Source organism: Cynoglossus semilaevis, chromosome 18 (genome assembly GCF_000523025.1).
Source record: "Cynoglossus semilaevis isolate Cse_v1.0 chromosome 18, Cse_v1.0, whole genome shotgun sequence".
Classification (NCBI taxonomy): domain Eukaryota; kingdom Metazoa; phylum Chordata; class Actinopteri; order Pleuronectiformes; family Cynoglossidae; genus Cynoglossus; species Cynoglossus semilaevis.
Genome location: NC_024324.1, coordinates 5,897,839 through 5,914,153, shown reverse-complemented (window position 1 = coordinate 5,914,153; position 16,315 = coordinate 5,897,839). Strand labels below are relative to the sequence as shown.

The 16,315-nt window shown below is 39.4% G+C and overlaps 1 protein-coding gene across 1 annotated transcript in view; it reads right to left on the bottom strand.

The window, feature by feature from the left end:
* csmd3b (CUB and Sushi multiple domains 3b) overlaps positions 1–16,315 on the bottom strand; it is a 232,649-nt gene that overhangs the window by 120,044 nt on the left and 96,290 nt on the right. Inside the window, 1 exon segment of the mRNA XM_025064901.1 lies at positions 6,601–6,664. Within this exon segment, the coding sequence (XP_024920669.1) occupies positions 6,601–6,664 (64 nt within the window).

Sequence of the window (16,315 nt, the reverse complement as noted above, 5' to 3'; positions counted from 1 at the left end):
AAATTATTCTGACTGCCAACAGAAATTGGATTTAAAAATTGATGCCCCCCAGAGAACCCTCGTGAAGGTCAGTCATTGACTATGTCAACCCTATTTCAGGAACATATACAGACACACGGTGGGAAAACACTTGCTCTACTTTTTTTGTGAGCTACCAGTTTGTTTGTTTTCCTGTAATTTGCATCCGTTTATTTTAGGAAGAACAGGATCAAACTTGTACCATCAATCTAATGCTGACATCTACAACAACTTCTGTGAGAATATCATTTATGGCCAGTTTAAGATTATGCAGATATTTCACTAAAGTAACAGACTCAGGTTGTGAGGTCGTCCTAAACTTATAATAATGAATACTTTACCAACACATTTGATTTGTGACAGTGAGGTTGTGTTCTACATTGGATGACACATTTTGACAGTGAGGTTGTGTTCTACATTGGATTCATTTGTTTCTGTACTGACAATGACACTATATGTTTGAACGGGCTAACTCCCCCACCAAGGTTAATGCCAATGTGTCCTGAAAACTAAGTGGTCATTCAGTGGTTTATGTCAGGTACTTCTGTTTCTTTCCCTCTAATGTCCTGATTCAGTCATTTTGGTCTGCACTTTTGAGGCCTCGCAAAGTTGAAGAATCGCTGTCCTTCACCAGGAGTTGATTGGTGTGAAGTGATCGACTGCGGAAAAACGTGTACCGCATCGCCCACTGCCGAAGGATGTCCTCATGACCCAATAAAATTAGGTAAAAAGTGCTTGCTGTAGCTTAAAACTCCAGAGAGAGCATCTCTGATTTATGTCCACGAGGACTCTGACTGCAAAGGTGTTACTGAGAGTGGGAGAAATAAATGAATGAAACAATGAGAAGCATTAGAAGGTTGACTTTGCAGCAGATGTTTAGTCTCAGCTACATTTTTTTTTGCCTTTCCCTGAATCGTCAGATACATATTTAATCTAGTTTGTGTGCTTGCTTGCTTGTGTGTGTGTATGTGTGTGTGTTTGTGAGAATAAGCGTTCACACTCAAGGTCATCACTCCATTTCCTATTCGGGATAGTGCTGCTATCCCCTGCATCCTCTTTGCCAGCAGCATTGATTAGCACTCGCAAGCATAACATCATGCACTCCGTTTTCAGTCACAAACAAACACACACACTCACACATACACACACACACAAGAATTGCACCCACCAGCACATCTGGCCAGGTGGTTGCATTGAAATACTAGATTCAAATCACAAGAGAAGTTGAAATGTTTTGACTTTAGCAAAGGCCCGTGCTGACGTACCGCACAATCAATCAGTCACCATCAAGACTGGCTGGTGGTTTCAAGTGAAACTCTCCAAGAATTAAAGCCTGACGGTACTTTTCTACTGGTGGTCGTTTGATGTCATATAACATCTATCTGTATATTATTAGAGCTGCTAGTAATTAGTAGTAAATAATCAGGGAGGCTGAGCAGCTTAGCAAGGACTAATTTGACTGCAATATTAGAGGAGTTATGAGGGGTTTATGCTGGAGAGGAAGAGAGCAGAGGGTGAACACGACTGTACGGGAGGAGTTGGTCCATTATTAGATTGATGTTGGTCAGGGATCATTGGGCGAAAGGACAGGCTGTACTGCGGACTGTTAATCAGCCCATCACAGGGCCACGTACAGAGACAAACAACCACTCACACTCACATCTACACCAGTGGTCAGTAATGAGTGAACAATGAACCTAATCCTGCATGTTAAGACTGTGGAAGAAAACTGGAGGACCTGAAAAAAGCCATTAATATGAAGAGGAGACATCAGTTACCACTAGGGTTCAGACCTACTACAGAAATACTACAAACAAAACACTAATGATAATGTCAATAGCAGCAACTTTTATGAATAACAAAAGAGTTGAGCATTTGGTTAAACATGATTGATACAGAGATCTTCAGATTTTGAAATGATTACGCTCATTTCATATCAAAATCAACTATAAAGGTGTCGTGTTTGGAGTGACTATATTTATATCAACTTCATGGTATGCCTGCTCTTCTGAATCACAAGTTTGGGTGACGGATTTATTGCCTGCCCTGAGAGCCAAGTACATTATGGCCTATTGAGAATCCTTGATTTATCTATTTCAACTGTTTTGTTAAGTGCATTCAATGCTTGTGTGTGTGTTTGTTGCCGCAATAAATGTGATGGTGGAAGTGTTGGTGAAGGCCTGTAGGAGGCAGGATGTGTGTAGGAGGGGAAGCTGCTTTAATTGTGCTCATGTATGTATAATGTACCGAGCTGGAGAATGAGTTGCATACATTTTTTTATTCAATATATGCATGTAAATATTGCTGAGGGTTAAAAAGAAGTGCCTTGAGTACACTGACATGACTGCAGGCGATCGCAGACAGGGCTTCAAATCCAGCCCAAAACTGACAAAATTAATTTCTTAGCAATTGCAGATGGGACAGAGACTGGTAAATGACATACTATGAATAGTCTGCTGCGCCATTATCACAAATTTAATGGTGAGCTGTCAGGAATGAGGCGAGCAGTAAGAGCACCAAATAGTCTGTTACACTTTACACTTTAGACTAATGCAGCAGATAACTTAGTCAGGAAGTAGAGGGAAACACAGAGAGAGAGACTTGAGAATTTGGACAAAAAGGGCAGAAGGAGAGATAGAGCGAGAGAAGGAGGGAGGAAGAGGGACTAAGGCGAAGATATGGGAGGGATCATTCTATTTAGGATGCTCTACATGGTTTCAAGGGCAACTGATTCTGAAACAACAAAATATAAAACTTGTTTGTGTGTGTGTGTACTGTGAAGTGTGTGTGTGTGTGTGTCTTGTTCGGCGTACTGGCACTTAGCACACAGAGATATACTACTCTCACAGGCCCAGGCTGCACTTGTGTGCATACTGATTAGACACAAGAGTCCGTGTGTGTGTGTGTGTGTGTTGGTGAACATAGATGTGGGGCCACATTAGTGAGTGTGCAGGTGGAGATGCTATTTTCAAACTCTCATAAGTGAAAATTGTACAAATCAAGCAAATTATCAAATTCCAAACCATTAGCATTTCTGTGCTGATTGTCGGAGACAAGTGTTTTTTTTTAGCCAATAGCTCCACTGCTAATTGTTAATGAAAGCAACACAATTTTGCACCTTTTAAACCAAGCACTATTTCCTTGGGTTAAAAGTCAATCCAAAACTACACTGAGACTTCATGTTGGTGATACTACAGTATTATTATGAAGGTTACCATGTTTAGTATTCAGGCTGCTCACCAGATTCTATAATGTCATTTTAATCGGCCTGCTTCTGCCTTTATCATTGACTGATATTCCAGATAAGTAAAGTCTGTTTGCATAGTGTGATGCATAAATGCAGCGTTGTTTGCAGAGTAACTTTTGGTCAACAAACACATTTTGCCTATAATATATTGCGTTGTGTTTTTTTTTTTGTCTTTTGTAATTTCAAAGGAATAAAATAAATAATGTCCCTGCACACACAGTACACCTAATATACAAAGATGGCTGCCTTGACCAATGACTGCTATGGTCCAGAATGTTGTCCAATATTACATACTCAAGCTTTTTGTTGCATATATTTGTTAGATTTTTCATTGATTGCTTCATAATTCCCTTATTAAGGAGGTAGCTACGTTTTAAAAAGCATGTTAATAACCAAAGATATACCAGTAAGAAAGAGCAAGGAAAACCAAAAGTTAATCCAAAAGACAAAAAATATTCAGATCTTTTTTTAAGCCAGCTTTTCAAGTTTTAAAAAGCATGTTAATAACCAAAGAAATACCAGTAAGAAAGAGCAAGGAAAACCAAAAGTTAATCCAAAAGACAAAAAATATTCAGATCTTTTTTTAAGCCAGCTTTTCAAAAATGATCCATCTCCAGCTGTACATCTGTTCCAAAAATGAAAAGTTGTACAAGAAAAGGAGCTTTAAACCCTTTAAGGCCTAACACTTTACAGACAGGTCTTTAGTCAGGTTAAAATGAAGCCGCAATATTCAGTTGACATGATAAATACCACAGGAGAATGTCATGTTCTGAAGTAAATAGCGAGGGTTTTTAAAGAGAAAATAAAAACTTTTCACCTGTCTGTATTCAACACATGCTTCCATAGATTTCTTATATTTGCCTGTGACATTTCAGAGCGCCACACAGATTACTCCAGCTCTCCATCACTCTGTGCGTACGTGAGTACGGTGCTGTGTGAACGTCTAAAGACAGAATCCCCTGCACTAATTACTCTACATCCTCAGGATCCACTTAAAGATCATTTTCTAACCAGAACAGAGTGAATTATTTAACACGTGGTGTACTTTTTTCTTCTTCTCCTGAGACTCTAGAGTTCCCTGAGAGACCTTACGTGCAGCATCTAGAGAATCATACGGACTGCATAAAAAAACAGATGTGGTTACGTGTCTGGAGGAAAGGAAGGCGTGGAGAATAAGTGGAGTTGTTGTGTAGAAAAAAAGCTGCTTTGCAAAAAATCTCATTTTTAAGCATGACCCCTGATACATTCTTCCACCGTAGGGCCTCAACATGTATTTTTTTTTGTTTTTTCTTAAATGTAATAGAATGTTAAGTTGTTTTTTTTCTCCAGCAATCTATGTGTAGATTCAAAAAGTTACCTTCATGTTCTCCAAAATGTTGTTTTGGACTTAACAGCCAGTAAAAAGCAGGTTCCTTGTGGCCACAGATACTTGAGAAAACCTGATGTGACACCAGTGCTAAAACAGCCTCTGGGGAACAATGTACTGTAGGCTGTCAATGACAGACAGTCAGACTTTAACCTGCTGTCAAACTGTTCAGTGAACTCAACATAAAGTTGAAATTCCAAACAATACACTGCGGCGGTAATCAAATGTAAGGAAAATTAGGAACCGTCTTTAGGATTTTTAATTAATCGCAAAATATTTAACGGACTTGAAGCAGATCTGACCCTCCAGTTATTCCTTTTATTTAACAGCAGATCTGACCTTCCAGTTATTCCTTCAGACTCTGTATTCACATAAAAAGTCATATGAAGCCCTGTTTGATTTAAAATTGACAGAGAAAAACTGCTGTTTTCCACAGCATGTCTCTGTTTACCACCCAGGTGTGAAGCCATTCAAGTCAATTATTTAAACTAATTGTCTCTGCATTTTTAAATATACTTCTCTAATCATGTGTGCCGCAGAGAAAACACATGAACTAACAAAAAAAAAGGATAATGATGTGACATTAATGGAGGTCTACTGACAATGATGTGTTGTCTTCCAATAAGATGTATATGCTTAAAGCATTACTGCTGCTACTGCTTCAACTAGGGGGAGCACTTTGGTTGGGTTATTGGCTGCTCTTGCTCCTTTATTTGTAAGTCCATTATAAATAACAAGATCAATTATAATAATCAAAATTAAACCTCAAACTTTTGGTATAATTATTTCATGAAGAGTGAAAAAAAACACACAACACAACAGCACTATCCTGGACTCCACCCACGTTGTAGGACACGTGACACAAGATGCTTTATGACAAGACGTCAGTCTCTTTAGAAGCCAATAACTTCACAGCAGAGACCACGTCTCCCAGAGCTTCAGTCATATTTTACACATTACCACTAAATGTACTGGTCATAAACAACCTTCAACTGGGCTGAGCACTATATATATATAGTATATAGTTAGTTACAACAGTTTGAATATTTAGCAAATATTCTCACTAACCGTGTAAAACACATACAATTCAAACTTTATTAAACAGTAAAATCACTATTTTGTGGTTTATCACTTAATTACAAAAACTGCGAGCAAAAGTGTGTGCGATAATAAAAAGTAATTGTTACTGAAATTGATTAACGGTGGTTAAAACTTTTTTTTTTCTCGACGTGAATTGTAAATGTCACATCTGAGTGCTATTAAAATTACCATCTGTCTCTGTCTGTTATGTGTAACTGAGTAAGTGTAATAAAATCATTTTGTAGGAATATGCTTAGAATGTAATGCACTTTTGATAACCAGGAGGCGCTGCTGCTTTTTTATCTGACTCAGAAAAAAAAAATCAATCAATCTGAGCCTCAAATTGACTCCCTATAAGCAAACAAGTGTGGCCAATTTATTGTAAACACATATTTTCTGGAACGTATGCAGCATAAATTAATTTAATCTTGATTTGGGGCATTTTTTTACTTCATTTATTTAAATATATCTGGTTGGTGGGTTGGAAACACAGGAAAGGAACCGCTCAGAGCACAGTATTTTATATCTTCAAACGTTGACACTTATTTGAGTGACAGATCCTGTGGTTGGATTCGGAATTGAACTTGTTTTTTTTTCTTTGACAAACTCACACCAGTTTCACCGGAAACCTGACTATTCAGGTGTCGTTTCCCAATCTGATGCTTAACTGTGACTCATATCAGCTGCATAACAGCAGCCATTTATAAATGGATGTAAAATATCACATCACATTTGCAGCAGTGCAGAATGAAAATGATCGACAGACCTTTGGGGCACCATCACATCAACAACAAACCTAACAGATGTAATAAACATGACACGCACACATGTATATGCACACACACAAATAAATGGAAGCATAAAAAAAAACATCCACACGGTGACTCACCAAATAGTTGGCGGCTCGGATCCCTCCACCTCCAGGTAGTCGTACTTCTCCTCCGTCTGGAAGTCTGTAAAGATGACAGAGATGGTGTCTCCAGGTTCGGCCAACAGGATCCAAGTACAGTCGGCCTGGTTACCATAGTTGCCGGGGTAACCGGGACTGGTCACCACCCCACTGCCGCCCCTCACAGTGCCCCCACATGTGTCCTCAGCTGTCAATCAAATCAGAGTGACAAATAGAAAACCCGGGTTAGGGAGAGGAGGAGGGACTGAGGGGGCGGACTTTTTTAAAATCAATTTTTTCGCACTTTTTTTGAGTTGAGTATCTGATTTTCACAACTAAGTGTTTCTACGCAAAACCAAATTGGTAGCCTTGTTCTTCAAACGCATTGGATACTACAGGAGAGGCATCCAATCTCAGCCTCAATGTCTCTTTCTAGGGGGTCATAAAAACATCTGATGTTTTTGGGGCTAAAATGTTAGAAAATGGTCCTATAGATATAGTCCTTTTAAGATATAAATTTGGCCTAAAAATAACTTTGGGTTTATTTCAACAAACCATACAGTGAAGATATAAATTTGGCCTAAAAATAACTGGGAAAAAAATGGTCAAATTCTCTCAGCATGTTTTATGGAAATTATTTTGTGAGTTGGAATTGAGGTTTAGGGGGAGGGCTACAGTTCCTGTCAAACGTAGAAGCTACACTCCTCGCCTGTGAGGTAAGAACTTTTTTTTTTTCCTCATCTCGTATTCATGAACTCCTCTCTCGTCTCCTCCAATCGCCACCAAGGAACTTATGGATTAGTTTCCCAATTGGCTGGTTTAGTAACAGTCTCTCATCACTCATTCGTCAATTAGATTGTGAACGCGGAGACCAAATGTGATGACAGATTTGCCTAATTCCTCTCAAATTGATTCAATTCAAAATGGGTAACACTGCTGATTACTGTGTAACAGATAAAGACACATGGATTGCTCTGTGCACACGGCATAAATTATACACATATAATTTATACAGTTACACTCACGAGAAAAAAAAAATCATACAACAGTGGACCTTGTTGTGTCACTGGGGCATTGGTTCTACAGCAGGATGAAAAGTATAAGATGATTCAACTGTGTACAACTAAAATGCAAGGTTTAACTGATAGGATAATTATTCCCAATGCCCCAGTGAGGAATTATTTAAAAAAAAAATTTAAAAATGCAAGGTTTAACTGATTGGATAATTATTCCCAATGCCCCAGTGAGAAAAGATGCAATGTTATATATTTTTTTAAAGTGCATATAAGTCAAACTTTGTACATTGTATAAATTATATTTGCATAATTTATAAGTATACAAACACCATTTTGCAAAAAGGTTGGTACACTTCCTCAGCTTGTCACAAAAACTATACAAGTTTCTGTAGTTTAATGTAGACTTATATAAAAAAAAGTCAAAAACACTTAATTCCATTGAAAAAAAACCTTGACATTGTTTAACATTAGAAATGAGTGAAATGGTTTAGAAAGGGGATTCTTGCAGCAGACTCAGATACAGAGACTTGTTAACCCAGATAAGCAGGGTTTAGATGTTGGCTACAAAAAGGTGTATCCACTTGAGACTCTGCAACAAGAATAGATAGTGGATGGTTTCATGCATTTGATAAAAGGTTAAAGGGATGAAATTAACCCACTGCTGAAGGTGCATAACCCTCTAATACTCTAATACTAATATCTACCAGTGAGATGTTGATCAGTCAACTAAATATTTGCCTGATAAACTATTTCAGTATAACTTGTATTTTTTAAATATAAAGTGTACCAACTTTTTTTTGTTGTAAATTTAAAGTGTACCAACTTTTTTTGTTGGAAATTGAGTCTGTACACAAAAGGAAATATTGTACATATTGCATTACATTCTTACAACAGAAATGCATTTACCTACAAACCAGTGAGTGTGACACTGATGACATCACCAGGCCATGGTGATGTCATCAGTGTTTAGTAAGAAACATGAGACGTGTGACTCGACATAACTGCACTCACTGGTCAGCAGGTAAAAGACATATATTATAGGAGTGTAGATAGACACCGTCAGGTGTACATGCACATCCTCTGGACTCATCCAGCAGTGATGAATCCCAGGGGGCGCTGCATGTACAGATGACAGAGATAAGGGAAGGACCAAGCTGGACTCTACCCACAGGGGGCCCCGGCAACAACAAGGAGAATATAAAGAAACATTTGCAAAAGTTGTAGGTGTTGGAGGGAACAGATTGTACTAAGAAGAGAGAGACAGGAGGTGGATGGATGTTTTGGGGAACAAGGAAAACTGAAGGAAACAAAACCAAAACAAAAAGTCTTGACCCAGACTATGACAGAGAGAGGGTTAGAACAAATAGTACAAAAAAAAAACAAGAAACAAAGTTGAACATAAACTAAGCTTTTGTCAATACATGGGAGCAGAAACCTTTGGAACAAAACACACTTTTCAACTGCACCCCTCTCATTAAAAGTTCTGCCTTTTGTGTCAAAGTGCTCTGACACAAGATATTCAAACCTTGTCGGAATGAAAAATAGTGTGCATTGTTCCAAAAGTGCAGATGATGTAGAGAAAAGGAAGACTTTCTTATTCATATTTCATCTATTTTAATCAGACCGCCTGCCGACTCTTTCACATAGACGCAAGCTGGTCGGTCAGTCAGACAGACAGACAGACAGACAGACAGGAAGTAATAGAGACAGAGCATTTCCTTAAATAGACACACACCCATTCCACTGCCTGACACTGGGGAAGATATGTATAAATGACCCAGCACCTCTGACCTGGACCCAAAAAGACATCTGTGCCAGACTTAGCAATCTGTGTGTGTGTGTGTGTGTGTGTGTGTGTATCTCCACATTGTGAAAGACAGTTCTGCTAGCTGGATGACAGCTGTCACATCATGACAACAGGACATCCGCAAGCACACAGGTGAGCCGCACACCTTAATGCACACACACACAGCCACACACACACACACAGCCACACACACACACACTCTCCTTCCCACCCTCCAGCATATTGATGTGTCAGTGACAGCTGACAGACAGAAGGAAAGGCCTCAGGTGCACTGCAGTGTGGTACTCTTGTAAAAACTACCAAAAAAAAAAAAAAAAAAAAGATTTACCTCAGGAGCTTTATTTTTGTCGTTTAGTAAATTCAATATAATTGTATGTCACAGAGGTAAATCAGGTTAAGAAATAGTTTTAACAAAAGTGCTTCCCATCCATAACATCCTTAAAATATTATAATGGATGTTTTTTAAATTATTTGTATTGACTGGTGTTATTTTCTTTATCTTCTTAACTATTTCTTCAGCTAGTCAGCCACCTCCGTTTTTATAAGATAATTTTCAGAAACTTTAAAGTTCTGTGTTTCACTGTGGGCAGGACTGTGCAGACACGGTTTCAGCAGCAGTTGCTTCATGAAAAGGTGACATTTGCTGCGTGTTCACAGTGGGGAGGTGGAGACGTCCAGATGCCCATAGACAACACTGATTACTTCCTGTTGCATGCAGATGCTTCAGGGACGGCATGGGCCAAGTAGTTGTACTGTTACTAATTTTGGAAACTCCGGCTCAATTAATCATGACAGGACATCTATGTGACAGCTCTAAATGTTAACATGCCGACCTGCATCAGTGTCTCGCCATCACTCCTCTCTGTTTTCCAGCCGCGCTGTGAAATTATTATCAAAAGAAAATGGGTTACACTTCAAAGTGCGTCGATACGTTATCTCGGAAAACGTTTATTGATGAGTCAAATATTTGAATTCAATTTTATCTGGATTTAATCAGGTTATACGGTAAGGCGTGTTAATTTTTATCTGTGCCTTAATTGGGTTTTAATGTGAAGAGTCACAAACACAGCTCAAATCAATTATTATAATCAAAGAAGAGTGACTAAATCTGCTTAGTTACCACCATTATTATGAGTCTCCGTTAATGATAAAATAGTTCACTGCCAGATAATTATCTCAAAAATCCTAACTCTGAATGAGAAAAGAATAAGATTCATATTGCAGATCACACATAGTCGGGGCTAGATATTACAGACATGGATCAAATATCTCTTTGTTCTGACGTCTATAAGAGGCTCGACGGGGAAACTCAGCCTCGGCTGTAATCTTCCCTTCAGGTATTACAGCCAGACAAGAAGATGAATGAGCATAAAGGGCGGAAAGCTTTTCCTTTCAGATCACTGTTTCTGATCTGATTTCATCATAAGGGGCCAACTGTAGTGAATTTAAAGGTAAGTACTCGGTAATGTGGCAGCACCTTTCAACTGTTTTCTCTTCGGTTAGAACTCTCAGCAGGAGGTAGATGTAGGTAAAGAAGTCATCTACACTGATGTGCTGGATACATTTAGTTTGCAAAAAAAAAAAAAGAAAAGTGAACTCATTATTAGCTGCCCCACTATGAGTTACCATGGCTGTTTTGTCGATGGATTTTTGTTTTTCTTTATAAACAAAGACGGGCTAAAAAGAAAGGTGCCCAACTATAAGAACCTAAATACCAGTACCATTCATCACACCATCGATGTGACAGCAGTGCGAAGGAAAGATCAAGGTGATCTTCCAAATTTAATATTACCAGACACTATAATTTTATTTATTTTTGAGCATAAATGTCTACACTTGACAAGACTTTTAAGTGCTATAAGTCACAAAAAGGTCATTAAAAACATCCCTGAGGCTTCTGCAAAACTTAGCCAATTACAAAGGCACACATTTACCTGCACATACTAAGGTAAGGTCACACTGTGACCTTGGGTCCCTCTTCTTATGTAACACCATTCAACCAATGAAAACGGTGAATTGAAACATACAGTTGTCAGTGCCGGATAATAAGGCATACGACAGGAGGTTAGTCAGTCGGAGTGTTCAAAAAAAAAGAGGAAAAAAAAAAAGAAATGTGAATTGAAACATACAGTGAGAGACTTGACTGTTGGTGCCGGATAATAAGGCACGAGACAGGAGGTTAGTCAGTCGGTGTGTTCACAAAAAAAAGAAAAGGTTGGTGCTTAAAAAAAAACACTTTCACACCAGGATAGACTGAATATTAGATGTTTACTCTCCATGAATCTTGCTGCGAACATAAACTGTGAGGATAAATTGAAAGAAATGTTGGCACATCTTGGCTTCTGGTAGATTTGAACTGAATATCCCTGTCATGGCAGGAAGGTCTGTATGGACTATCAACATAACACAGAAAAAAAATAAAATGTTTTTTTCTTTTTGTTTTTGCAAAAAGCACTAAAAACCAAACATTTCTTTGTTCCTATCCAAACCCATCTCTTCTATCAGGCGTCTGCTCTCCCTCCTTATCACCATCTTCTTCCAGGGTTCCAGAAACTCACCCCCTGCCTGTTTTTTCCCCCTTTTTTTGCCTGCCTGTAGAGCTTTGATCACTAGTTCTTAGCCTGCTCATCCAGCCTGACTCTCTACCATCCATTCATTCCTCTTCTTGCCCACTGTGCTGTCATCAATATCACAGTCATCCGAGGATTCCCTCTTTATCCTGTTTCACTATGTCTTTCTTCAAGAGCTCACCCTCAGCATTTTTTGCTCTCCCCCCTTTCTCCCTGTGTCTCCCGCTCTCCCCTCCCTCACTCTGTGAATTGATTTTATATTTAATAGCTTTTTGGTCTCATCACTTTTTTTCTGGTCCCTCCACTGGCTCTTCTTTGCTCCTTCTTCCTTTCCTTTCCTGCTGTCCTATAACCACCATCTGTTTTCTGCATCACTCTGATAGGACGACTGTTATCAATTTTAGATCTTCACACGCACACGCACACACACAAAGAAAGAGGGAGTGTGAGAGAGAGAGACAGACAGACAGAGAGATAGAGACACACACATTCTCAGCGAAAAGAAGGAAGAGAGGGAGAGACTTCAATCACAGAAGACCCAGTGCTGTCAGCCTCTAAGGATTATGGGACATCTACATCACCCTCTCCTCTCTTCTGTCTTCAGGCTCCATCCATCCATCCCCTCTGCTCTCTTATCTACATCCACCAACCCGTCCATCCATCAACCCGTTGCCCCCTACATGCTGTGAAGCTGAATATATATATGGCTTCCTCTCCTCCTCCCTCATCATTTCATCTGTGCCTTACTTTACCTGAAATGACTGACAGAACAGACAGAGGGGGGAAAACTGGGCACAGAACGATTCACCATTTTTAATCACTTCTAGGTGTGATTCCTCACAGCTATCGGGACCACATAAAACCTTCAGAGCAGATGTTGACAAGGCCATCTGTTCCGTCCTGTCACCACCGTGATCTGTGTTTCATTTAAGAGAAGAACTCAAACATCAACCATCTAAATTAAACAGTAAGTCAGCCACAGTCAAACAAGTCACTATTATGGCTGTTGCCCATTTAGTTATCTTTTTCCTTTGGTCCTTAATCCTGTTCAAAAACCACAGCACTAGTTGAATTGTTAATTCAATGGTAAAGACACTTTTCAAGGAGTGAGGTTTGTAACTTTTGAAAATGTATTTCAGATATAAGTGGAGGAAGTGATGAAGTCAGTCTGGAGTCAGTCCCCGTTCTTGTTGTCTGTCTCCTGCTGCTGACGTGATTGACTGCCAGCTGGTGCCACTGGTGGAGAAGAGGTGGGCGCCCATTTGTCTTTGGCAACAGACGTTGTGCCTGTTCACCATTTCACAAGAGTTGCCAAACATATGGTAGCCCGGGTTTCGACTTATTTTTTTAAGCAATTTGCTTTGAGCTTCACCGACACACTGTGGTGGCATTAACATTCCACCCAGAGGCTGCAGACACAACTGTTGAACAGGCATTTTTTAAGTGCTCATTAAACAGGTGAATTTCTGAAGTAATTTATTGCCCATGATTGCAGCAACACTAATGAGCAAACATGTTGCCAAAGGTGTCCGCCGCCATTTTAACACCGCTGCCACTCAGTGGTCGGGCGTGACTGTCATGACAGACATGGTGATCAACACTGGATTCAATCTGCCTGTAAGTTTGGTTCAAGGTCAGCCTGGATTCTAAAATAAGAGCCTCCCATAACAGTGTTTGACTGTTTCTAGTTGTTCATTGGATTCATTTTGAGTTGATTTAGTGCTGGATATGGAAAATTATGCACCAAGCTGTTGGTGCTGGATATGGAAAATTATGCACCAAGAGAACGGTGTTCGCACCATCTGGTTCTTTAAACAGCCTCCTAGTCCTTGGCTGCTGTTGGACCTAAGCAGCAGAAATGTGGGCTAAATTCACGCTTTCTTTGGCCAAATGTAAACCCATCTGGACAGGAGCAGGTTGAGGTTTAATCCCATTGTGCTGCTGTCACTGCTGTCGTACTCACAACCTCTGTGAAGCTCTGAACGTACAGCTGTTTTATGTTGGTATCTCAGAAGCTGTGGCTCAGATGATTTCTGTGGTATGTGTTAATTTATGATCACTGGTCGCTGATGCAATATATTGTCATGACAAGAAACCACTTTACCACAGAGGCAACAGTTATATTTTTATAACTCTCTCCCTTTTGTCACATTAAGCCTTCAAATCGTATAAGAATGATATTTTCTTATATCTTTCTCAAAGCAAAAAAAAAAAAAAAAAAGTTTAGGAATGAATGTGTACTTCAACAAAGGTGTGACTTTGTTATTGAGAGAAAAAGTATTTAAAGCGCACAAAGGCACAAAAATACTCGCTCGTATTTATGTCCACACTGGCTGTAAACATGGTGACATTCAGGTCCTCTTACCATCTGTCCAAAAATCAGAAAACAGATGCTGTCTGCCAGTCAACTAACTGCCCAAAATTTAGACCAATTAGGACACAGGATGTTAATGGTGGTTGAGCAGAAGGGTAACATAAAGTCAGAGGCTAGTGATAAAGTGATAGATGGATGGCATGATTATTTCTGTTACAGCGGAAACACAACCCTTAATAACTAAATACCATTTACCGCCACATCATCCAAGTGCCATTATTTCTTCTGTTATTGTTGCCATTTGACCATCACTGATGACTCCACTCCACCTGTGCCACACAGAGAGACTAAGAAAATGTAACTGTTCATCACAGAACGGGGGGGTGGGGGTGGGGGGTTCTGATGCATCATCAATGCTACAGAGTGGCACCTTTTGCGACTGCGTATAACCTAACTGCAGCATGCAAGTATAAGCACAAAAGAGTAGTCATGTGCCTGCAATGACATTAGATTGTAACCATAACTTCACCAATCCCTATCACTCAACAACATTACCAAGTCAACCATAACCCCCCTGCCCCCCCCCCACTCCTCACAACAGGAAGCCATCTATATGGGTGCATTGGATTACAGTTTGAGAAGCGGAATCTGTCATCCAGACTGTCATGAAAGTCTGGGAGAGTTGGGGGGTGGCTGTGAGAGAGAGACATGTTAGCAGAGGGTGAGACAGACGACAAAGTGAAAAGAGATGATGACAGATGATTTAATGAAGAACTGACTGGCTGGAAGAAAGAGGAGGCAATTAGGAGACAAACAGAAGCACAGGGTGAGGGGAGGAAGGGATGGAGAGGAGAGAACGAGAGGGAAAGATAAATGAATATCCGATAGAGATGGATCAAGACGGCAACGGAAAGGATTACCCAGAACAATGGGGAGATGAGGACAGAGATAGAGGAATATGAATATAGATAAAGAGCAACAGAAATAGAGGAGGACGCATGCTGATGGTCTGAATTCTGATGCAAAGGAGATCAATGAAGGGAACGATATAAAATTAAGAATTTCAGATGGTATCTCTAGGTGGAATAGAGAGATTTAAGCTTTATGAGAACTTTAAGGCTGGAAAATGTGGTAATAATGTCATTCAAGGACGGAGGAGAGCTGAAGAGTTTTTTTGGTTTTTTTTTATCGCTGTAGTTTGCGTCACTCAGAAACACTCTGTTGCTTTTGTCTGTCATTTTTGTCATTCAACCTTCTAACACATTATTGTGGCATTCATAACACCGCTGAAGAAACATCTTGGATGTTTCTTTCTGGATCATTCTTCCTGTCTATCCTTCCATCATCTTCCTCAACCTGAACCAGCACTGTTTTGCTAATTACAGTTTATTGTTTCAGAGTACAGTACCTTTAAAGCACTTTGAAGTACGGCTGTCTGTGTGTGTAAAATGGCTTGTGCATCTGTGCACAGTTGCTGATGGCTAGCATGCCTGTGTGAGTGTGTGAGGTTGGATTATTCATGAGGCTAAGTGCTCCTTTGAGAAAAGTGCAACATGTCTTTGATGTCTTATTCACGAGAGCACGGTCTGTGTTTAGAAATACAAATCAACGGAAGAGATTTAAGTTGGGATTTTTTTTTCTCTGAAAAACTCTGAAACTAGAAGGTAAAAATCTGTGTTCACTATCATATGTAGAATTTGGATGCATTTGGATGAAGGATTTAAAAGACTATCCTAAAGTACCTAATGCAGAATGTATTTTAGAAAAAAAATATTTACACTTTATTATTATCATTTGTCTCTGAAGGATTTAGCGAGTTGTTTCACCTGAATTTATGCAGCTAACCCTAACCCTAATCATTTGTCTTTATAAAATAAAACATTTGCCTTATGGATCCAGATGCTTTATATTTGTAAAATACCCCTGTAATTTAAGTATAGATTGATCTGCTTTAGAAATGTAGATACAGACAGGCTCTGAGTTTGACCAGTTTGGGAATAATATTTTC